Source organism: Chionomys nivalis, chromosome X (genome assembly GCF_950005125.1).
Source record: "Chionomys nivalis chromosome X, mChiNiv1.1, whole genome shotgun sequence".
NCBI lineage: Eukaryota > Metazoa > Chordata > Mammalia > Rodentia > Cricetidae > Chionomys > Chionomys nivalis.
The window spans coordinates 87,829,230-87,854,817 of NC_080112.1; the positions used below are offsets into that span (position 1 = coordinate 87,829,230).

General features: G+C 35.9%; 1 protein-coding gene across 4 annotated transcripts in view; it reads left to right on the forward strand.

Moving 5' to 3' along the window:
* Positions 1-15,381, forward strand: part of Fam133a (family with sequence similarity 133 member A) — a 50,256-nt gene extending 34,875 nt beyond the window's left edge. For 3 of the 4 annotated variants that reach the window (XM_057759780.1, XM_057759782.1, XM_057759781.1), the window contains one exon: positions 13,970-15,381. In XM_057759780.1, coding sequence (XP_057615763.1) covers positions 14,073-14,822 — 750 coding nt within the window. In that variant the 5' untranslated portion in view covers positions 13,970-14,072 and the 3' untranslated portion in view covers positions 14,823-15,381. Of the gene's footprint in view, positions 1-11,666; positions 11,728-13,969 lie in introns of those variants that run through there. The other variant, XM_057759783.1, reaches the window with a different exon arrangement.
* The last annotated feature ends 10,207 nt before the right edge of the window (positions 15,382-25,588 follow it).

The following is a 25,588-nucleotide window of genomic DNA, read 5'->3' on the forward strand; positions in this document are numbered from 1 at the left end:
CTAGTTCCAGGACAGGAACCAAAAAAAGTTACAGAGAAACCTTGTCTCGAAAATAAAAAAAAAAATAAAAATAAAAAAAACAATAAAATAAAATGTATAAAATCCTATCAAAGTATATCTATGAGACCTGACAGTTTTCAAGGTTATAAAAAGACTTCTCTAAATAAGCACAAGTCATGATTGTGGAAGGAAACACTATGTGCAAAGGCCAGGATAGAAAGAATGTGGTATATCTGAAATATTGATGAAAGACTATTTAGTTGAAATTTTTGGCATAGATTGTTTGCTGTGAGCCATAAAGGTCTTTGATTATATTTATTGCAATCGTGAAAAGAGAACCAGCCAAAACTGAAAAGTAATAACCTATATCTCAGTTGCTGTCAGGCCAAGGACATCTTAGAAACTCTATATGGAGTTAAGCAAAGGGATTGAAATCGAGGATCACAATTGGCCCTTATGCAATAGTATTATATTTTTATCTAATTTAATTTGCTGCTGTAAATTTATAATGTCCATATGAAAGTGAGCATCAATTAACTTTTTTGTGCTGCAGACTTCAGCTTATTGTTCTATGGTCATGTATAAGTCATTGGCTATGGTTCCTGCTTGAATAAGAGAGGTCGTAGCTACTGCAAGCAAGATCGCTGCAGTGTTTTCTGTAGTTATTTCAAAGTCTCTCTTTATTCTAGTGGGACTCATAAGCTCTGTCTTATAATAACATAACTTTGGCAATAGGCATCCATAAGAATGCAAGGAATAAATACCAAGACTGCATGAGAAGCTTCTTTAGGATTCCAACGGGCATCCAGCATGCAGAGACTTATGCAGTTTACATTTGCTGTACTAGCATTGGTTAGTAAAAGGAAGAAGGAGTTCTTGACATAGATTGGCATCTGTTGAAAGTAAAATTTGTTTTTGGTATTATTTGGATTGAGTCCTCAAATGATTTATTGCCCTTAATGGTTCCATTATGATAATTGCCTCCTCATAAAAAATAGGAGGTGTTTAAATCTATGCAAGCATCATTTCCACAGAGGGACCAATTGCCAAACATAGGCTTATTGATCTGAGCAGGATTTTTATAGGGGTCTGTGGATAAGGGATCCCTCCATCTTACAAGTGGGAGTGGAGTTTCCCTAGGGAGGGAAGCCCAGTGTTTATAAACAGGGTTAAGGCCCTTCTCATCAGAGGCCAAGAAATTTTGCTTTTGAAGATGGCCTCCACCAAGGCTTGGTGAGAATCCTTTTTTATTTTTTGAGGAGATTTTGTCCATTTATACTTTTAAGGAGGTCTTTATTCTTTCCATAATAGTCTGACCTTGGGAATTATGTGTAATACCTGTTGATTGTTTGATTTTGAAGTTCTGTAAGAGGTCCATAAAGCTTTGAGAGGTATAAACTGAACCACTGTCAGTTTTTATTGCCCAGGGTACTCCCATAACCAACATGGCTTTCTTTGGTGCCTTGATAGCTTGTATAGTCTTCTCCTCTGTTTGGGCCAAAGCATAAAGAAAAGAGGAATGGGTGTCAATAATTACATGTTATATTTAAGCTTGTCAAATGGGGGCATAATGAGTGACATCTATCTGCCAAACTGTATTGGTGTAGAAGGAGCAGTGGGCTGTGTTCCTGCCACCTGGCTCCCGGCCGCCTGGTTAGCTTAGCCCCCGAAATAACAACACACAAATTGTATTATTTTAAATACTGCCTGGCCCATTAGTTTCAGTTTCTTATTGGCTAATTCTCAGATCTTGCTTTAACCCATATTTAGTAATCTGTGTAGCACCACGAGGTGGTGGCTTACCGGGAAAGATTCAGCATGTCTGACCCGGTGGCTGGCTCCATTGTGTCCGACCTCACTTCCTTCTACTCAGCATCCTGTTTGGTTTACTCCGCCTACCAAATTTTCTGTCCTATCAAAGGGCCAAGGCAGTTTCTTTATTAACCAATAAAAGTAACACATAGAAAGAAGACCCAACTACATCACATTGGGAACCAATCTTCTAGGCTTTATGCCTGCCTTATTCAGAAGTTCCATCAGGGCCAATGGGGTACATGTGGTGCAAGTTCTAGTTAAATGTTTACAACTGGGCAAGGGTAAATCAGGTAAAAGCTTCCCCTCTGGGGAAGGGACACCATTCATAATGGGCCACAGGAGTAGCTTGTGAGGAGGGGCAGCAAAGATGAAAGAGGCCAGAAGACACAGGGTGAGTGGCAACAACTGCATCTCAGTCCCTACACTCAGCTCCAGATTCAAGCTAGTGGAAGGAGTCATTTGAATGTTCAGATCCCAAAAGGGAACGGGGCGGGGATTCAATCACAGTCAAAGTGCCAAAGTCCTTCTGTGAATTAAGAGACCAGTCACTGTCCTAATGGTTCTTTAATAGGTGGTCATGTAACTGGATCACTTGAGAATAGAGACTAGGAGAGGAAGTCCAACAGTCTACACTCTGAGGTGTGGTTGGGCATTAGAGGAGGACTGCTTGTTCATCCCAGCCACCCAGAACCAAAATAATCACACAGAAACTATGAAATTAAAAATCACTGTTTGACCCATTAGCTCTAACTTCTTATTGGCTAACTTTTATATCTTAATTAACCCATCTCCATTAATCTGTGTGTCATCATGAGGTCGTGGCCTACCAGAAAAGTTTCAGTGTGTCTGTCTCTGGCAGCAGCTTCATGGCTTCTCTCTGACTTTGCCCTTCTTTTTCCCAGCATTCAGTTTAGTTTTCCCCACCTACCTAAGTTCTACCCTATCAACAGGCCAAGACAATTTTTTTATTCATTAACCAATAAAAGCAGCACATATACAGAAGGACCTCCCATACCAGTTGGGACTACCCTTAAAGCAAGAGAGAGCCTTCAGAAAATCCCAGAGAGAGTACCCAGGCAAAAATCATCAGCTGTTCTCAGGCTTTGAGGGAGCCCATATAAGGATGATCACAGAAGGGAAAGGGAGAGTAATGTTCTCAGACTAAGTGTGTTGCTTGTAGTGAGGGATTTATGCAGTTTGTTGGGCCACAGACATATGCTCAGACAGTGTCTCAAGGTGTAAAGGACCTGTTCAGAGGCTACTTTATTGGTTATACCTCCTGGGTGGTCAGCCCTTATGTAGGATTACCATGATGAACAAAGTCACGATGCAGAGTTCCTAACCAGGAAGACAAACGGGCACAAAAGAAAATGTAGGGACAGAAAAAAATAAAAGCCCCAACTAACCAAGAGCTTAGAAACAAAACTAGGGTCAGCTCACTGAAAACAATCAAAAGGGTTGACTCAAGACACTGGTGGATAGTTGTGACAGAAACAACAGCTGGGGCAGCAAGCAGAAAAGAAAAGTGTCCAAAATAGAGTAAGAAGGACCAAAAAAGTGAGCAAAAGAAAAGTTCCATCCACATTGGGCACCAGTTATACTTTTTGCAGACTTGTTGCTGCTGCTGCCTCTTGTACCATCTCCATTTCCCTGGTCAGGGATGGGGAGGGGAGGCAGGAAGTGAGATGACATGGAGACAATGGCATAGATTCTGGGAGATTCCAATACAGAAGCAGGTTGAGGGTTTTATGGGGTTAGGGAAATTGAGCTGCTGCAGGAACATTTCTGGTTGGTCCTTTTGAAACTGGTGGTCACTGCCGGCATGTTGTTATTGGCTAGAAGTATGTGTCATTATTTACCATGCTTTTAGTCTGCTGACAGGTTTTCTTGGTCATTTTTTCCTACTGTGAGATTGCATGCACTTTCTTGTGCTTGCACAATTGTCCTGCCTGACCTCTATCTTGTTGATTTTCTCAAAGAACCAGCTCTTTGTTTCATTGAATTTTTGCATTGTTTTCTTTGTTCTACCTTATTTATTTTGGCCCTCAATTTGATTATTTCATATTGTCTACTCCTCATGTTGAGTCTGCTTCTTTTTGTTCTACAGCTTTCAAGTGTGTTGTTAAGTTGCTAGTGTGAGATTCTCCACTTCTTTATATAGATACTTAGTACTATGAATGTTCCTCTAAGCACTGCTTTCATAGTGTCCCATAGGTTTGGATAAATGTGCTTTTATTTTTAAAGGATTACAGGAAGTCTTTAATTTTTTTCTTTATTTCTTCCTTGACCAAGGGGTGATTTAATTAATCACTGTTCAATTTCCATGTGTTTATAGGCTTTTTGCAATTAGAGTTGTTGAATTCTAGCATTAAACCATGGTGATCCAATAAGATACAGGAGGTTATTTCAATTTTTTTTGTTTATGTTGAGGTTTGCTTTGTTACCAAGAATGTAGTCAATTTTAGAGAAGGTCCCATGTGGTACTGAGAAGAAGGTATATTCTATTGTGTTTGAGCAAAATTTGCCAATTTTTATTAACTATTTTAAATGGCATTGTTTTATTAACATAAAATCTAAACATTTGAACAGTATACTGTGGCTTATTTTCCAATTATTAAATTTACCATGGATTCCCTTGCTAAAAAACATCAAAGGGTTATTTTACTCATTTATCTAACAGCTGTCTAAATGATGTCCAGACTCCTTCCTCAGCCATTGTTTTATATTTTTATCTCTTCCACCTGCAATCCTTAATTGCTACTATAATCTGTACCACCTTTACAACTGCAGAAATAGATCTCTTGACATTTGACAATAATGGAAGAGGTAAGAAATTAGAAGTAGCATTTTCAATTTTGAATGGTTTCCCCTGTTAATATTCAGTGGAAGAGCTATACTACAGGGAATTCACTGGAGAAACATCAATTTAACATAGTGCTTTTTGAATATGTTGATCTGACTCAAGATAAGAGCAGTAAGTCTTCCTTCAGAACAGTCATGTACATAACCAATATACGATGTGTTTATCCTTGAGTTTTATTTTGTAAAAAATGTGTCATACTTTCTAGAGCTAAGGATTCCCAAAAATTTCAAAGTATCATTAAATTTGCCCATAAAACCTCATTATCTCTTATTTGGCCCATGCATTAGATTGTATCTTGTCTTTTCTCTCTTATCAACTAATAGGAAATGGTAAAAGAGAGTGTGTTGAAACATTGCTATTATACATGATTAAATGATTGTCATTTTATAGTTTAGTAGAATCAATGATACATGAAATCCTTCAAGTAGTTTTCCAAAAGGGTTTAGTAGCAGGGTACTTAAACTTATATGAGCTATAATGAGCAAAATTATATTAAGCATTTTTTATTGCCCAAATCTTTTCAAAGGAATGAATGCTTCAGGATAAGTCTCAGAGCAATTGACAACCATTTTTAAAAATGCTGCTGACTCAAGTAACTTTATTTGTGAGACTTCATGAACAAGTAATAAATACCACTGAAAATCATGATAATAATTTGTAAACTAGAAATCTATAAAACAACTATCTTTAGTAAAGTAGGGGCTATATTTTGGAACATTAATATACACTTTAAGTTAACTGGCATTTATCTCAAGTTTTACCTAAGCATGTTCACTGACAAATGACATACATACAATCACTTTCAAAAATGAAGAACTGGGGATGAATTAGTTTGTTATAATAATACAAATAGTTTGCACTGTAGTCAACTTTTCTGTTTCACCTGAGGGTTCTTACTATGTGTATTATTTCAGATTAGTTATTCAGATAGTTTTGGCTCTTTTATTCATCTGCCTAGCTCAGGCTAAACAGTTAGGTTTTATATTATATTCCAGTATCTCATATTTCACCTTTTCTTCTGGATTGAGACGCTCATTGTATCTATCTCAACATCTTTTATATTTCTTTTATATTTCTAACAATAATTATAATTATACTTTCATTTGATTAATATCTGTGATTTGACAATTTCATTAGAGTATATTCTCTGTGGCATACAAAATAGTCTCTATCACACAATAGATAATCACAATAGAATTATAAGAAACTTAAGAAACAACAAACAAATACTATTATGTTTCTCATAATTAGAAATAGCAAGTCAAACCATATAACATTGTTTAAATGTTGTGGCTCCCTTCTAAACATGTTTATACTCGAACATAATTACCACTCTTACACTTAAACAAAGAACCTGCTTTTTCCTGTAGAGTGTGATAAAGACAGAGATTTATTCCTACATAAAGTGCAGACAATAACTAATTGTTGAGTGCTCAAAACTAAAAAGGACATCTACACTATTCTTTCAAAGGCTCAGGGAATACTGAGGAAAGGGGAGATGACAGACCATAATAGGTAGGAGATAATAGAAATGGTTGCAAATTTCCATCTCTGAGCATTAGACAGTCACTGCCTTACCAACTTTTTAGAAACTAAGCATTGCTTAATTGTACTAGCTCTACATAAGAATGTTCCCATGAATAGTCAGGCAAGGGTGGAGGGACTGCAATTTCCCTATTCCTCACTATTTAACTACTTCCTATTGATAGACTCATGGAAGAAGGGAGTACTTATTCTTGGTTGTGCATCCATTGGTGACTCCCTACCAGGCTATAATGGATATTGCAGTAGTAACAATGGTGATCATGGTTAAACTACCTGGTTCTCAGAACAAATACAAAGTTTGTGAATCTGAGAAATGAATAGAAGGGAATGATAGTATGGAAAAGGCAAGGAATAATTAGAATGCAATATATATAGTTGTTTAAAAATAAACTTATCTTAATAAGAAAATGATACATCTTGTCATACATGAACAGGAGACTGTTAGTGTGACTTTTCCTTATTAATTGTATATCATCATTTAGAAAATGATTACTTTTTGTGTAGGTTCAAAGATCTCTTAAATATTTTACATATTTGCTTGATTTCAGTGCCTCTTCCATTTTCCTTTGTATTTATTTCAAATTTTTATCAGCAGGCCCCAAAATTCCTATGATGTCTTTTCTTAACAAACAAAATTAACACATATATCATTGAGCAAAACAAAGGCCAATGTTTCTGTTTGTGTTTCTGTTTTATGAGACAGGTTTTCTCTATAGTTTGGGTACCTGTCCTGGAACTAGATTTTGTAGAACAAGCTGACCTCAAACTCACAGAAATCTGCCTGCCTCTGTACCCCCATTGCTGGGATTAAAGGTGTGTTCCACCACAATCAAGCTGCAAAGGGCAATGTTTATATACATATAATATGTAGAATATATTTGTCTCCCATCAATCCCCATTATATTCTGTTTTTCACCTCAGTTCTTACAAGAAATTGTGGGATTGATTCCATTTATTTTTTAAAAAAATATTTTAATAATTATTTGAGCATTATAATGTAATTACGTCAATCCCCTCTTCCCTCTCCTTCCTTGAAACCTTCCCATGCACTCCCCCTTACTCTCCCTCAAATTCATGGTTTCTTATTTTTTAACTATTATTACACACACACACACACATACCAAATTATATATACATTTAGGGTTATATAATTATATAATGTAGTATGATGTAATACACACACACACACACACACACACACACACATATATATATATATATTCCTAAATGTATAAACACAACATTTTCATTATGAATATTACCTCTCATATGTATATATTTTCAGGACTTACCCTTTGATATTGAATAATTAGTTGGTGAGCTCTTTACAGGGAAAGACTATTTCTTTACCTCTCTGCATTCCTTAATTGCTTGCAGTCCCTTGTTTTGTTTTGGGACCTCATGGGATTGCCCCAACTGACTTTTAAATATCTATTATTATTGTCCTTCTTCAACTTGTTTAGGAAGTCATGTTAGTGAGAATTTATGGGCGTAGCTTATGGCATTCCTTGGAGACACAGACTCACAGACTACTGATTCTTTGGCTCCTATAATTTTTCTGTCTTCTCTTCAACAATGATACTGGAGCCTATGTATAGGAACTGTGTTGCAGATATATAGTTGGCACTGGAATTTACAACTATACATTTTGGTTGGTTGTGGTTTTCTGCACTTATATGTGAGTAAAATGACACATATTTAGAACATATTTCAGATTATGCTGATTTCACAAAGTGACAGTGTTAGATTCTTCTCCAAGATCTATGACCAATAGTCCTGGGTAATTGGCTAGGTTTCCAGTACTGAGCATAATTTCCCTCTTTTTGAGCACTTTTAAATTTCAATTAGAGAACTGTAGACTACCCAGAAGTTATGTGTACCATTACTATAACTTTAATGTTATTATGCAATGCCACTTTTGGTATCATAGTTGGGTAGGAAGAACTGTTTATTGCTTCCCTCCTTTATAAACCTTCAGGGAGTGTTCTCTTACCATGAAATCAAGTATTTATATTTTCCTTTTTGTGACAAGGTCTCATGAAATACCAGCATGGCCTTGAACTCCGAGTATAATGCAGGCTTCTCTTAAACTCTTAAATTGTCCTGTCTCCACCTCTCATTACTAGAATTATAGGTGTGTACCATGTCTGTTGCTTTTCTGTATTTTTTGTTTTTCCAATGTTATCCGCTATCTTACCTACTTTTTTAAAGCTAGTTATGTTTCCTTTTCTCTAAATTATGTTTTTTCAAAAATTTTCCACTTGTGATCCTTTTTTTACATTTACAGTTGTTTTTACATGACCTGATATAGCTGTATAAAGTAGATATATAAAGGAAACATATACCAACCATGAATCATAAGGAAATTATACTTAAAAAGCTTTTATATGTATATATTTTTTTATCTATTCAGTTGATAGGAAATCTATTTATTAATGAGATATGTATGTTTATTTTTGCAGGAAAAGCAGTATGTTATCTGACTGTTTGATATTAGGACATAGAATGTAATTGACATTTTTCAGTGTTCATTGGTATTTTGATATTATATTTATCAATGCAGAAAATGGATTTCACAGTAGAAATATATTCTGAATCATTTTTTAAAATATTGGAAAATTTCTTTTAATCACGAGACAAAATTCACTGCATAATTGTTTTATGTAACCCAAATGAGCAACTCAAGCAACAATTTTTAAAAATAATCATTCTAACCTGGTCTTGGTGGCACATTCCTTTAATCCAAGCATTTGGGAGGCAGGGATACACAGACTTCTATGAGTTCAAGCCTAGGCTACACACAGAGAAATTCTCTCTTGAACCTCTCCCCCCTCCAAAAAAAAAATGATCATTCAAAGGCAATAAAATTTAAACTTTGACTGGATGTATGTTGAGAAATCATAGTATGAAAATATTAGAAGTTTATGTTTAAGATAGTTGAGTTATTATGCTTCTATAAACTTGGGCAATTTTGGCTGTACAGTAGTAACCACTACACACAATGTATATAATTCTCTCTTATCTGATCTGAGGTGTTCTAAGGAGTATTTGTTGGCATGGCATGCTTGTATGTGGAACAGAAAGTAGATATATTGTATGTTACAAACCAAGATTGTAGTAAAATCACAAAGTATAACACAGACAAGGATGTCTAGAAACACCGTGGTTTTATTACGTTTGATTTCAAATTAAAATTTTTTGCTGCATCCTCGGAAATGTTTAAGTGTTGTCAGGTATTTTGTGATCCAACAATCATTTGTGCTACTCTATAAAGAAGCTGTGTTCTAAAAATCCTGTAAATATGCTCAAGTGTCCAGCCCAGAGGGATCCAGTCAATCGTCAGACTCACATTTTTTCTTGGTTACCCATTTTTCCAAGTTAACTAAAACATGAAATATTCAAAGGACCTCAGGTCAAGTATAAAATCAACCAAGCTTTGACAGAACCAAACTTTCAGTTAATAGAGGCAGACTAGAATCATATCACACCCATAACCAACAAAAGAAGTCCACATTCCCAGGTCCCTTCACATGTTACAAAAAAAAATCAAGAAAATATGTCACCTTCAAACTTACTAGTTCCGTAGAAATGTTCACCATTGACAAATAACTAGAAGAACTCCAGGACACAGAATTTAAAAATAAAATCATAAACGTGATCAATTAATTCACTGACATTAAAAGGACACAAACATGTAAATGAACTTAACTATATTATTTTTAATAGTAGAATTTCATTAGAGGTTGATCCTTGTTTCTTAAAAGAAGAGTTCAGTATATACTTTTATATGTAAATTTCCTTGATCATCTCTTGCACTTAATATTCTTGTTTAAGATTCTTTAGAATTCTTTGAATATTTAAAGGTAAAGAGTACTTGCTTATCACTGAAGCTAAATATTATACAGTAATGAGAATTGTTGTTCTAAGTGAAATTATTTCTTTTTTTATGTGTTACTTAGTATAGTAGTTTTTAAAACTGATCCCCAAAGGGAGTGACACCATTAGGGAAGGCTGCCTTGTTAGAGTAGGTATGGTTTTGTTGGAGAAAGTGTGTCACTGTGGAGGTGGGCTTTGATGTCCCATATATGTCCAAGCCATGCCCAATGAGACAGTTCACTTCTTCTTGCTTTTGCACCAAGAAGTAAGGACTTTCAACTCTAGCATCATGTCTGTCTGTGTGTTGTCTTGCTTCCCACCATAATGATAATGGACTAATCCTTCGAACTATAAGTGAGCCACCCCAATTAATTGTTTTAACTTATAAGAATTACAGTCATTTCAGTGTCTCTTTACAATAATAGAAACCCTGACTAAAACAGAAGTTGGTACTAGGGACTTGGGTATTCCTGTGATAGACCAGACCATGTTTTTGGTTTGAAGGTATATGGACTTTGGGGCTGTGAATTAGAAAATCAGTTGAATGTTTTAAGTCTATACAGTCCATATTGTGTTGGGTAGGTATAGGTTGTTTAATAGATCAGAAATGAAGAAAGTGAGTAATGGAAAAACTTATTATGTATCTTATCATCTTTATCTTCTGCTTAAAAAGGTTTCAGTGTATTTTTTTTATCAATTATAGAACAAAGATTTGTTGTTTTTTTTTTGTTTTTTTTTTTGAGACTGGGTTTCTCTGTATATCTCTGGCTGTCCTAGAACTCACTCTGTAGACAAGACTAGAACAAACAGAGATCTACTTGTCTTTACCTCCCTGAGTGCTGGGATTAAAAGCATGAATCACCACCACTTGACTTAGAACAAAGATTTTTATGAGTCAGAAGGACTTCCCAAGCTTCTGACTGCTTGGGAAACCATATCTCTCACTCATATCAACATCTCTTTGCCGATGTCATCAGTAATTTTATGGTAAACTTTGTAATCCCAGTAATTTTTCACATACAGTTTCCCCTTCTTGGCATGTCCTTTATTACTTCATCCAAAATAAATGTTTTTATTCTACAGATTTCTGTACATAAATGACTAACTCTTATTGAGCATGGTGGCACATACCTTTTATTCCAGCACTTTGGAGGCAGTGACAGGCAAACTTCTGTGAATTTCAGGCAAACCCATTTGAGATAGGATTTCCAGGCTACCAAGGACATCATAATGAGATACTGTACCAAAATAAAAAGGACTGTCTCTGGGAACCTCGTTCTGAATGTTCCTTTCACATAGCCAATCCATGTATCAATTCCTGTGTTTATAAATGAGAAAATGTAATTTGATCATATTTATCCCTTCTTACCCTTTAATATCTCCTAGATCAATCATTCCATCCCCTACCCACAAACTTAGAGTTTTCTTTTTAAAATAATCCTCTGACTCTGTTTTTAAATTTTTTTAAATTTTTTTTTGTTGAAAAAATTTTTGCCTCCTCCCTACCTCCCATTTCCCTCCCCCTCCCCCCACTCCATTCGCCCTCCCTCTTGAGACTGAAGAGCAGTTTGGATTCCCTGCCCTGTGGGAAGTCCAAGGTCCTCCCCCCTCCATCCAGGTCCAGGAAGGTGAGTATCCAAACAGGCTAGGCTCCCACAAAGCCAGTTCATGCAGTAGGATCGAAACCTAGTGCCATTGTCCTTGGCTTCTCATCAGCCTTCATTGTCCGCCATGTTCAGAGAGTCTGGTTTTATCCCATGCTTGTACAGTCCCAGTCCAGCTGGCCTTGGTGAGCTCCCTATAGACCAGCCCCACTGTCACAGTGGGTGGGTGCACCCCTCACGGTCCTGACTTCCTTGCTAATGTTCTCCCTCCTTCTACTCCTCATTTGGACCTTGGGAGCTCAGTCTGGTGCTCCAATGTGGGTCTCTGTCTCTATCTCCATCCATCACCAGATGAAGGTTCTAAGGTGATATGCAAGATATTCATCAGTATGGCTATAGGATAGGGTCATTTCAGGTTCCCTCTCCTCAGTTGCCCAAGGTACTAGCTGGGGACATCTCCTTGGACACCTGCGAGCCCCTCTAGAGTCAAGTCTCTTGTCAACCATAAGATGTCTCCCTTAATTAGGATATATACTTCCCTGCTCCCATATCCACCCTTCCTTTATCCCAACCATCCCATTCCCCCAAGCCCCCCCATCCTCCCCTTCTCACTTTTCTCACCCCATTTCCCCTTACCCCATCCCACCCCACCCCCAAGTTTCCAGTTTTTGCCCAGTAATCTTGTCTACTTCCCATATCCAGGCGGATGACTATATGTTTTCTTTGGGTTCACCTTCTCATTTAGCTTCTCTAGGATCACAAATCATAGGCTCAGTGTCCTTTATTTATGGCTAGAAACCAATTATGAGTGAGTATATCCCATGTTCATCTTTTTGGGTCTGGGTTACCTCACTCAGGATAGTGTTTTCTATTTCCATTAATTTGTATGCAAAATTCATGATGTCATTGTTTTTTACCGCTGAGTAGTACTCTAATATGTATATATTCCATACTTTCTTCATCCATTCTTCCATTGAAGGGCATCTAGGTTGTTTCCAGGTTCTGGCTATTACAAATAATGCTGCTATGACATAGCTGAACAAATGCTTTTGTCATATGATAGGGCATCTCTTGGGTATATTCCCAAGAGTAGTATTATTGGGTCTTGGGGTAGGTTGATCCCGAATTTCCTGAGAAACTGTCACACTGATTTCCAAAGTGGTTGCACAAGTTTGCATTCCCACCAGCAATGGGTGACTGTACCCCTTACTCCACATGCTCTCCAGCAAAGGCTATCATTGGTGTTTTTGATTTTAGCTATTCTCACAGGTGTAAGATGGTATCTCAAAGTTGTTTTAATTTGCATTTCCCTGATCACTAAGGAGATTGAGCATGACCTTAAGTGTCTTTTGGCCACTTGAATTTCTTCTGTTGAGAATTCTCTGTTCAGTTCAGTGCCCCATTTTTTAATTGGGTTAATTAGCATTTTAAAGTCTAGTTTCTTGAGTTCTTTATATATTTTGGAGATCAGACCTTTGTCTGTTGCAGGGTTGGTGAAGATCTTCTCCCAGTCAGTGGGTTGCCTGTGCTCATGGGTATAGAGTAATCTACTAAAGCATGGTCATCCTACCAGGAGTCACATTCTTAAAAGACTGGCTTTCTCGTCCCAGAATCCATCAACTGTTTATTTCTCCTATGTTAGATGTAGAATTGGAGCTTGTCCCAGCTCTATGGAAAAATATTGAATACTTGATCTTTTCCAGGCAACCACAGCTACTATGAGTTCATAAGTGTAGCAGTTTTAGAAAATTCATAAAGCACTGTTTTGCTCTATTCTTATAAACAGACACTGTGCTTGTTTTTCCTGGTCACCCAGACCCAAATAATCATACAAAAACTGTATTAATTATAACACTGTTTGGCCAATGGTTTATACATATTCCTATCTAGCTCTTACATCCTAAATTAACCCTTTTCTATTATTTCATATTTTACCATGAGGCTGTGTTTTGTTACTTCACATCTTGCTTCTTGGAAAGCTACATGGTATCTGCCTAATTCCTCATTCTTTCTCCCTGAATTTACTTTAGTTTTACAAACTAGCTATATTCTGTCCTGCCACATGTGAAGCAGCTTCTGTATTAAGCAGTGGTAACAAAACATATTGACAGAATACAGAGGGGCAACCTGCATTGTGTTCCTGCTCTTCCATATATTTATGCAATTTTCCCTCCTCTTCCATGATGACTATTAAAGTAATGGTTATTCTTATATATTATTATGTCTTAAAGGTGTTCCATAATGGTTTGATCTGCTTCTATAACAGAATGGAGACTCCTCGGTAAAGTAGCAGATGAAGAACTTGAGAAGTGGGCCTAACATTCTTCTCTTTGCCAACTGGTAGTCTGCTCTGAGAACCACCTGATGCCATGGGGAAACGTGATAATCGAGTGGCATATATGAATCCTATAGCAATGGCCAGATGGAGGGGCACAATTCAATCTGCAGGCCCAACTATACAAGATTATCTGAATCGACCAAGACCCACCTGGGAAGAAGTAAAGAAACAATTAGAGAATAAAAAGAAAGGTTCCAAGGCATTGGCTGAATTTGAAGAAAAAATGAATCAAAATTGGAAGAAAGAACTTGAGAAAAGCAGAGAGAAAGTATTAGGTGGAAATGTCAGTTCATCCAAAAGAAAAGAAAGAAAGAAAAAGAAAAAGAAGAAATCTTGTCGGTATACATCCTCTTCATCAAGCTCCGATTCATCAAGCAGTTCTTCAGATTCTGAGGATGAGCCAAAGAAACAAGGGAAAAAGAGAAAGAGAAAGAAGAACCGTTCCCACAAATCATCAGAAAGCTTCACTTCTGAGTCAGAATCGTCAAGAAAGGAACGTCCCCTAAAGAAGAAAAAGACAAAGGATGAACCTGAAAAAGAAAAATATACCAAAAGCTACAGCAAAAAAAGAAAGAAGGCTTGTCCTGAAGAAGAGCCATCCTCTTCAGAATCTTCATTCGAATCAGATTATGAAGAGGAGATGCAGGCAAAAAAGAAAAGAAAACATGATGAGCAAGAAAGAAAAATGGAAAAGATAAAGAAGAAAAAAAAGAAGAAACATCACAAGAAACACAGTAAGAAGAGGAAGAAGAAGTCTAGTTCAAGTCACAAATCAGTGTAACATAAAGGAAAACCAAATAGGCTTTCCGTATTTAAAATGAAACAAAATCTAAAGAAACTTCAACTGTGAAAATCTAGGTCATATTTACCAAAATGCATGAGATTTTCTGTTTTAATAGAGTTATTCTGGACTTTAAATTGCCAGTAAAATGCCACTGTGCCAGAAAAGGTATTTGTTGCTTGCAGCTTCTATATAGGGTTTTGTTTGTTTAATGTCGCTCTTTATGTCTAATAGTTACTCCTCTGGGAACCAAAACTCAGTTGTCTTACTAGTATTAAAATGTTTGGAGGTCGATTAATATATTTTCAATAATGAATAATTTTAACCAAAAACATATCTAGTGTTAAACATATGTAATTTTTGCATATCTTTATTGTTCAGTCAAATATATGTATTTTTTTCAGATGTATGTAATTTTTGCCTATCTTTAAAATACAGAAACATGCTGACAATTAGAGTGGACATTTTAAAGATAAGACAGCATTGTTGTTCAAAATTTAATTTTGTAGATATGTTTGGTTGATATTTATTTTTTTTCCAAGAAGTTTTTGTTTACATTGGGGAAGGGCTCACGTCAGGGAGTGGGAGGGGATTTGTTTGCTACTCTGGCTAGCTGAAAAGTGTGCCTTTAATCCTTACACATCCTATTTTTGCCAGTGCAGCAGCTGTTTATTTCTTACACACTGAAACTATAGAATGTTGTTGTGTACTGTATCAAGAGAACAAGAAAGCAGTTTACAGCATAAAGTCCCCAAAGCTATGACATTTACCTCCACTTTAGCATTATTCATTCTTTAGTACTAAATGCTATTTCACATTAGAATACTAAATGATTTGAATTAACTGTTATTTTTTTTTTTGAAGGAGGATAATTGCAAACTGTCTTTGGTTTGGTTTCTTTGTTTTTATTAATAAACATTATGATGTTTTACACACTTCATTCTGCCATTATAATTATCCAGTGATATTCTTTATGACAAGTGGTGATCTTTTTAAATATAATTCATGGTTATGATATAAAGTTCAAACTTTTCATTTCTTAAATTTTGGAAATTTTATCTCATTGGTGTGTTTAAATTGCACATTTGCCAAAATATTTAGCATGTAAAAAGAAGGTTTTTAAGAAATTGTAATGCCTTCATATTGAAGCTGGTTTGCTATAAGCAAGTTGAGTGCCAGATTTCTAGTGTGCTGTGTGTTGTGTTACATAAACAACTGTCAAAATATTTGTATGTGTGTTCATTAAATGTTTCTTATTCTAAGCATTATTACTGAAGTGTAATAGAAGTTAAATTTATGTAATGATGATATCATTAATTTTTTGTGTCTATATATTACTAAGAATCTGGTGCCTTGTGACTGTTGCTGAGTCATGTTCACCACTAATGTTAAAAATGTGTTAAAATATATTTACTTTACATTCTGTATCACAGTAGTGTAAATTATAAGTTTATGTTTCAACAACACTTATTACACTAATAATGTCATGGTACAAGTATTTTGGCATGATGAGAGAGGCTCAATTTTTTTTTTTATTTCAAATAGGTGACTGAATCTCAGATTCTTTGAATCAAAAGAAACATTGTAGAAAACATCTAGTAAATAAATGATTTGCCACCTCTGCAGAATGTTGCCGTGGTAATATTGGACTCTCTCAATTTCTTCTTGGAGTATTGTGTAGTAATGCCATGTTAAATCATCTTGGAGTTTCATAAATACAAGTGTTTCTTAAAATATATCTATATGCATATTGCTTATAAAATTATTGCATTTAAAGTGTATTTTGTATCCATATATAGTTTTTTCAAGAGTATTCAGTAAATGGTTTTAAAGTTATATTATTTGTAGAATATGGCAAAAACATTTACAGTTTATCCTATAGCTCTGTGCTCTCATTCACTTCCCAGGTCTCTGTAGTTAGGAGATCCCATCTGACTGCTTACAATAGAGGAATTGAGAACAGAAGTGATGTGTTAATTCCATCCTTGAGCAGAAATAATTCTAACATAATACTTCAACTATCTCTTGAACTTCCACCATAACTGAAAGTAAAGGCCAACTTCCAAGAAGGATTCAAGCTGTACCTTTATGTCACACTTTAAAAGGATTTTGTCCTAGAAAACTGATGTACTTGCAATGGACTTTTTGAGAGTAATAAATAAATTATGTGTTCAGTTACTTAGATCTTGGGTCCTTTCTATTTATATCACCACCTAACCTAACTTGAATACTAACAAAACACTCTACAACATCTGTTCACCATTTATAAAAGTAATTCAATTACCTTCATCAGATATTTCTGCAGATGGATAATTAATCATATATGGCCTACTGAAAATACTTGTTCATTTTATTTGCATTTATTTTCACTTACTGACTCTGAAATAGGTTGATTTAATTCCTATTTCATTTCTCTGATTATAGCCTAAACAAATTTCCATAAATCAATTTAGGAGGAAAATTATTTTAAGATTCTCATTGCTAATTGATGAAGAATGCCATTTTTTAGGTAAAAGTAAATTTCATTATAGAAAAAGTGCTCTAGAAATATGTAAAAAATAATAGACTAGGTAGAATAAGTGAATATTTAACACATAAGTCTCCATATTGAAGCACTATCTCTACCTACAAAACACTGAAATATTTTTTATGATTTGTTTATGTTATTAGTAAGAAATCTTCAACCAGAACATTCAACTGACTTAACTATGGTAAAGGTTACAGCAAGGACATCAATAAGAAAGAAAAGAGATAGGAAAAATTAGTACAATCTAGATAAGGAATTTAATTCTAAAGAAATAAATGTTCTAAAAGATCTCATTCTGAAGATAAAAGATTAATTTGAGATAAGAGAATGAATAAATCAAAGGTCCTGGGTTTTCTTTTGGTGATAACTGTAAAATTATAAATTCATTGTGATTTGTTACAATTGTTAATTATACTACAATAGTCCTCTGCATGTGTGTGTGTATGTGTATGTGTGTTTGTGTGTGGTGTTTGTGTATGTATGGATTCACGTGTGAGGGTTAGCATGATTATAAGCCAGAGGTTGACATCATTTTGGATGGGGGAAGGTGTACAGGGTCTCTCACTGCACTGGAACCACACTGATTCAGCTAAGCTGGCTATCCACGTATTCTTAGAATTCTTTTATTCCACTCCCAGCACTGAGATAACAGATATATAATTATAAATTATGTTCGTGATCTAGTCTCAGGTCTTCATGCTTTTATTGCAAATGCTTTGCCACCACACATTTCCAGAGCTATATTTCACAAAGTTATATAATTTAAGATGGTTGTTCATACTTAATTTATGACTTATGAACATTTATCCTTGTACACGAGGTGAACTGACTTTTTCATTCCTTCCTGAGATGTAAACAGGACATTATGTTTAATCAACGTTTTTAGTGAGGAGCATCAGGCTATGTTCCCACCTGGATCTCACATGACTAGCTTAGCCCCGGAAATAATAACACACAAATTGTATTCTTTTAAACACTGCCTGGTCCATTAGTTCCAGTCTCTTATTGGCTAACTCTCACATCTTGATTAACCCATTTCTAATTATCTGTGTAGCACCACGAGGTGGTAGCTTACCAAGAAAGATCTTAACCTGCGTCTGTCTCGGAGAGGAGAATCATGGCGACTGCCTGACTCAGCTTCTTTCTCCCAGCATTCTGTTCTGTCTACTCCGCCTACCTAAATTTCTGTCCTATTAAAGGGCCAAGGCAGTTTCTTTATTTAACCAATGAAATCAACACAAAACAGAAGACTCTCCCACATCAAACATGTGCTATTCTTTTTTTAAAAAAAATGAAGCAAAATATTGTATGTAGTGATGAGGTGAGCAGGCCTGCTTTTCATCCCGCCTGACTCCCACTTGGTTAGCTTTTCACCCAAAATAACAATACAAAATTGTATTCATTTAAACACTACCTAGCCCATTAGTTTCAGCCTCTTATTGGCTAATTCTCACATCTTGCATTAACCCATATTTAGTAATCTGTATAACACCACGGGGTGGTGGCTTACTGGGAAAGATTCACCATATGTGACCTGGCAGCTGGCTCCATGGCATCTGATCCAACTATGAGAAAAATTACAGCTCAAAGGACCAGAAAATATATTCAACAAAATTATAGAAGGAAACTTTCCCAACTAAAGAAGGATACTCCTATGAAGGTAAAAAAAACTTACAGAACACCAAATAGACTGGATCAAATAAAATCCCTTAACAATATAATAATCAAAACACAAAACATACAGAATAAAGAAAGAATATTAAGAGCTGCAAAGGAAATAGGTCAAGTAACATATAAAGGTAAACCTATCAGAATTACACCTGATTTCTCTATGGAAACCATGAAAGCCAGAAGGATAGAGGGTGCTTCACACACTACGAGACCATAAATACAAGGTCAGACTAATATAACCAGCAAAGCTTTCTTTCACCATCGATGGAGAAAACAAGATATTCCAAGACAAAAACAAATTTAAACAGTATGTAGCCACAAACCCAGCCTTACAGAAAGTACTAGAAGGAAAACCTCAACAAAAGGAAGCCAACAACACTCACAATAACAGAGACATCTGAAAATCATCCCCAACACAACTTAAAGAAGGGAAACACACAAACAATACCACCAAAATAATAACTGGAGTTTGTTATTATTTTTTATGCGGGGGTGTTGTTCGGGAGGGGGAGACACGAGACACGCGGGGTTGGGAAGGAGAGACGAGACACGCGGGGTCCCACGTGGGTAAACTTTAATGGGGGAGGGTAACATACAAGGAGCGGGAGTGAAGAGACGGAAGGGAAAAAGGGAGGGGAGAGAGAGAGAGAGGGCGGGTTGGAACGCCCATTTTTAAAGGGCTCTGGGCATTTTGGGAGGAAGTGTCCTGCACGTGCGTGGTTTTCCATTGTACCATTGGGGTTTGTAGTCCACTTGGAGACTGTATTTTCTGCGCATGCGTGGCCTTGTCTCCAAAAGAACAGCAGAGTTAACAACCACTGGTCATTAATATCGCTTAATATCAATGGACTCAATTCACCTATAAAAAGGCACAAGTTAAGACAATGGATATGAAAACAGGATCCAACATTCTTCTTTTTACAAAAAACACACCTTAGCCTCAAGGACAGACACTACCTCAGAGTAAAGGGTTGGGAAAAGATTTTCCAAGCAAACAAACCTAAGACACAAACGGGTGTGGCTATCCCAATATCTAACAAAATTCATTTCAAACTAAAATCAATCAGAAGAGACACTTTATACACATAACAGGAATAATCCATCAAAATGAAGTCTCAGTCCTGAATATCTATGCCCCTAAAATAAAAGCACCGACATATGTAAAAGAAACATTACTGGAACTCAAATCACACATCAAACAGCACATACTACTAATAAGAGATGTCAATATGAAAGACCCCAGTAGGGACCTTCCCTCAGGTGGAGATCCCCGGACCCAGAGACCAGGCCGAGACCACGGGTCGGATGCAAACTGCAAGAGGTTTATTAGGTAGACACAGGTAACTGCAAGTGGCAAAGTCTTTTGGAGGACTTGCGCACCTGCAGACTGGGAGGAGGACTTTTTAGAGGAAAGAGGGCAGCAAAAAGCAATTTACAGAAGCAGAAGCTTGGTTATCGGAATGAGGCGGGGGGCATGAATGGTTTTCCTCTCCCAGCAGGGATGTCTGGCAGCAGACATCCTGCTCTTATCTTATAGATATCCTACTTTGCAGTCATCTTGCTTTGTAGATGTCCTATCTTATAGATATCCTGTTTTCCTCTCATGATCCTGAGAATCTTTCAAGCAAACAGGATGTTTTCCCGGGGAGCCTGCTAGCTGTGGGTTCTGAGGAGGGGGTCTGTAGGGTCTTTCAAATACTCCTCTCTCACCAATAGACAGGTCAACCAGACAGAAACCTAACAGAGAAATAAGAGAACTAATGGAGGCAAGAATCAAATGGACTTAACAGACATCTATAAAACATTCCACCCAAACAGGAAAGAATATACCTTCTTCTCAGATTCTCATGGAACCTTCTCAAAAATTGATCACATACTTAGTAACAAAGCAAACATCCATAGATACAATACCATTGGAGTAACCACCTGTGTTATATTAGATCACCATGGAGTAAAGTTAAAAATTAACAAAAATTCCACCTCCAGAAAGCCTACAAACTCAACTACTGAACCACCCCTGGGTCAAAAAAGAAATGAAGAAAAAAATTAAATCTTCCTTGAATTCAAAGAAAATGAAGACACAACATACCAAAACCTATGGGACACAATGAAAGCAGTTCTAAGAGGAAAGTTAATAACACTAACTGCCCACATAAAGAAAACAGAAAAAGCTCACATTAGAGACTTAACAGTACACCTGAGAGTTCTAGAAAAAAAAGAAGCATACTCACCCAGGAGGAGTAGAAGACTGGAAATAATTAAACTGAGGGCTGAAATCAACAAAATAGAAACACAGAAAATAATCCAAAGAAGCAATGAAACAAAGAGCTGGTTCTTTGAGAAAATCAACAAGGCTGAAAATCCCAAAGCCAAACTAATCAAATGGCTGAAAGAGAACACTCAGATTAACAAGATCAGAAATGAAAAAAGGAACTTAACAACAGACACTGAAGAAATACAGAGAATCATTAGGTCTTATTACAAAAGAGTGTATGCCACAAAATTGGAAAATGTAAAAGAAATGGACATTCTTAGATAAATACCATATGCCAAAATTAAGTCAAAACCAGGTAACCAGGTGAACAATTTAAATAGACCTATAAGTCGTGAGGAGATAGAAGATGTCATCAAAAACCTCCCAACCAAAAAAAAAAAAAAAAAAAAAGCCTAGGACCAGATGGTTTTAGTGATGAATTCTACAAGAACTTCCAAGAAGAGCTAATACTATGTTCCTTAATGTGTTCCAGATAATAGAAAGAGAATTACAGACCAATCTTACTCATGAACATTGATGCAAAAATTCTCAATAAAATAATGACAAACTGGATCCAAGAACACATAAAAAAAATCATCCATTATGTGTGGGCCCATATTTCGATTTGGCACAGAAGCCATTAGCCCGGTCTGAGCTAGTCACGTAGCTCTGCAGACAAGCTGTCTCTTCCTTAACAAAAGCCAGGATGTGGTGCTCCTAGTTTCTTTTGTTAAAATGTAGAGTACCTAAAAAAAGATGTTGACCGAAGCTGATGACTTAATGGTTTAGAGGTTTGGTGCTTCCCTTCCTTTGTAATTTGGAGGATGTCTTATAGAGATGCTAATTCATGGCCTACCTGACTGCTAGATGGGGACATGACCTAAGCCCAGGCACCTGGTTGCCTAGGAGATAGCCTAATGTGTTTTTCCCCCACTCAATTCAGAAGGGTTTATAAGATGTTCTGAGAATAAAGAGTGATTCTGGTCTTTTCCAGGATGACCTTGTAAGCTGTGTCAGTTTTTTTTTTTTTTCATTTTTTTTTTTTTTATTCTTTTTTAATTAAAATTTCCAACTGCTCCCCGTTTCCCACCGGGTTAGGGAATCTATGTTGAACCCACGTGGGCTCCAACAATTATGATCAAGTAGGTTTCATCCAGAGATGTAAGGCTGGTTCAACGTTTGAAAATCTATCAATGTAATCCATCATATAAATAAGATGAAAGAAAAAAACCATATGATCATTTCATTAGATACTGAAAAAGCATTTGACAAAATTCAACACCCATTTATGATAAAGGTCTTGGAGAGAATATGGATACACGGATCATATCTAATTATAATAAAAGCAATATACAGCAAGCCAACAGCTAACATCAAATTAAATGGAGAGAAACTCAATATAATTTCACTAAAACCAGAAACAAGACAATGCTTTTCACTCTCTCCATATCTCTTGAATATAGTGCTTGATGTTCTAGCAATAGCAATAATACAACATAAGGAGCTCAAGGGGATTCGAATTGGAAAGGAAGAAGTCAAACTTTCGTTATTTTCAGATGATATGATAGTGTACATAAGTGACCCCAAAAACTCTATCAGAGAACTCCTATAGCTGATAAATATATTCAATGATGTGGCACAATGCAAGATCAACCAGAAAAAAACGTCAGCAGTCTTCCAATACACAAAGGATAAAGAAGTGGAGAGGGAAATCAGAGAAACATCACCTTTCACAATAGCCACAAATAGCATAAAGTATCTTGGGGTAACACTAACCAAGGAAGGAAAAGATCTATTTGACAAGAACTTTAAGTCTTTGAAGAAAGAAATTGAAGAGGATACTATAAAATGGAAGGATCTCCCATGCTCTTGGATTGGCAGGATGAACATAGTAAAAATGGCAGTTCTACCAAATTGATTGATGAATTAGAAAGAAACACGGTATTTTAACTAATTGGGCAATGTTCTTGTTGGAAATTCAGGTATATAATTTCCTTATTAATCCTGTTGCATTTGATAGAAATGCATTTCCTATTGCTGATTTGCACATTGCTCCTTTACATAACAAAAAAATGGGTTTTTTGTTTCTCTTTCAATAACATTTAGTTGTGTGTAACTGGAGGTTTCTCTCCTGCCTGCCAGTTCCTGAATAACCACTCTGGGGCTTAATATTAATTATATACTCTTTGGTCTTTTGGTTAATGGCTGAAGCTTATAACTAAGTTTTACATCTTAAATTAAGCCATTTTTATTAAACCTTGTATTGCCACATGACCATGTTGTGAAGTTACCTCTTGCTGCTCCAGCAGTTGCTGGTGTCTCCCAGACTCTGCCTTCTGTTTCCCTTTTTCTTTGCTTGGATATCCCACCTGGCTCTATTCTATCTGACTATTGGCTGAATCAAATTCTTAATATATTAACCAATGGTAATAGAATTTATTCAGAGCATACAGAGGGGTATCTCACATCAGTTGTACTATGGTATTAATGTAAATTGTCCTTCCATAGTCTCAAACATTTGAACTATTTATCCCCAGTTGATGCTGTTAGTTTGAAAATAAACTGTGAAACAGAATTCTAGGAAAGAAGCTGTCTGCAAAGGCTTATCAGCTAATAAGAACTTCTATTATGGTAGAGAGTTTGTAATGCTTCTGACCCAACAATTTAATTACAATTTTCTTAGGGCTATCTTTAGTCCCCTAAAGAGCTATATCTAACTTACCCCTATAGCAGCCCTAACATCCTAAAAACAGATAAAAAAAAAAAACTTGTGAATGTATTAAATAAAACCTATTTTCCATCAATTAAAGGACTAAGATAAGTAATATTTCATTTGTTTTTCAATAAATAAAACTTGTCTATAGATCAGAAAGTAATCAAGCTGCTCTGATAAACTTTACAGACTAGACAGTGATGACACATACCTTTAATCCCAGTAGCCACAGTAGTTTGCACAGAAACCTGGTAGTAGTGGTGCGTGCCTTTATTTTTAGTCCTAGAGAAGAATGTAAAATGGGTGGAGACAGCTCTTAATTCATTCTTATTCTGAGGATTCCTGGAGTCAGTATCACTATTTTGGACTGAAGTAGAGGCAACAGTTGCTGGCTGTTTTGCTTTTCTTAACTTTAGGTTGAACTGCATTATCTGTCTGTGTTTTTTATTTATTATGCTAAAGCTAAGCAAACTATTAGATAGAATTTGAGTTCTGTAGTTGTTATTTCTCTGCCTGCTGTAACTGCTCACTAAGCATTTCTACCAAAGTACTTCTAAAATGCCTTGTTTTGCTGGTATAAAAACACCATGAAACTGCATGGATGCTGGGAAATTGTATTTTTGGTGACCTAAATATATCTTTCTTGGCAACTGTCACTGAAATTTGGCTCTAGAATATTCTTATTCCCTTTGAAGTAAGAGTTCTGTTGTTCGTATGGAAAAGCGAACATGAAAATGTAGGAGTAGGGACTAGTAATGGATAATTAGGGGTGAGTTTTAAATAATACTATTCTATTGTATGGCTACATTATATTTATGTAATAAGTTTTCTATTGGTATAGGTGACTTTGTGATTTATGTGAGATATCTAAATTGAGAAACATGCTTGAACATACTATAAGCAATCAACATAATCACAAAACTTACAGATTTTTTTTTAAATAAAATACTTTGTGATGGATGGCTAATCTTGGTTTTCATCTTGACTACATTTAGGATTAACTAAAACAAGCAGCTTGGAATAGCTGAAAAGGATTTTTCTTGGCTGGGTTTTCTGAGTCTAAAAATACACCTAAAATTCAGATCATTTTAGGGCAAAAAATTCACCTTAAATCTAGACCACATATTCTGGTAACACCTCACATAAAGAAACATGGAAGAAGTTCATGTACCTCTGTTTACTACTCTCATTGACAAGTTTGCCTATCATGAGCCATCCTTTAGATGCTGTTAGAATCTACTTCTTAGGTGTTCCAATGTAGACTGAAAATTGTCAACTCTCTAGATTTTCCCCAGGACCCTAGTACCAGGTTGAAAATACTGAGTCAACTAGTATCACAGATGGAACAACTACTGCATCCTTGACCTTTCAGGAAATAGCCATTGTTGGTGTACTTAAATCACAGCTTATAAGCCACTCTAATAAATCCCTTACAAATATATACTTTCTCACTCCTCAAAGAAAATACATTATAAAAATATTTATTCCAACTAATGCTAATCATTACAAACATACATTCATTTCTGTTGCTCAGTGTGTTTAAATGTTGTATGCTGACCATCTACTATACAAAAAAAAATTACCTTACACAATGTAAATAG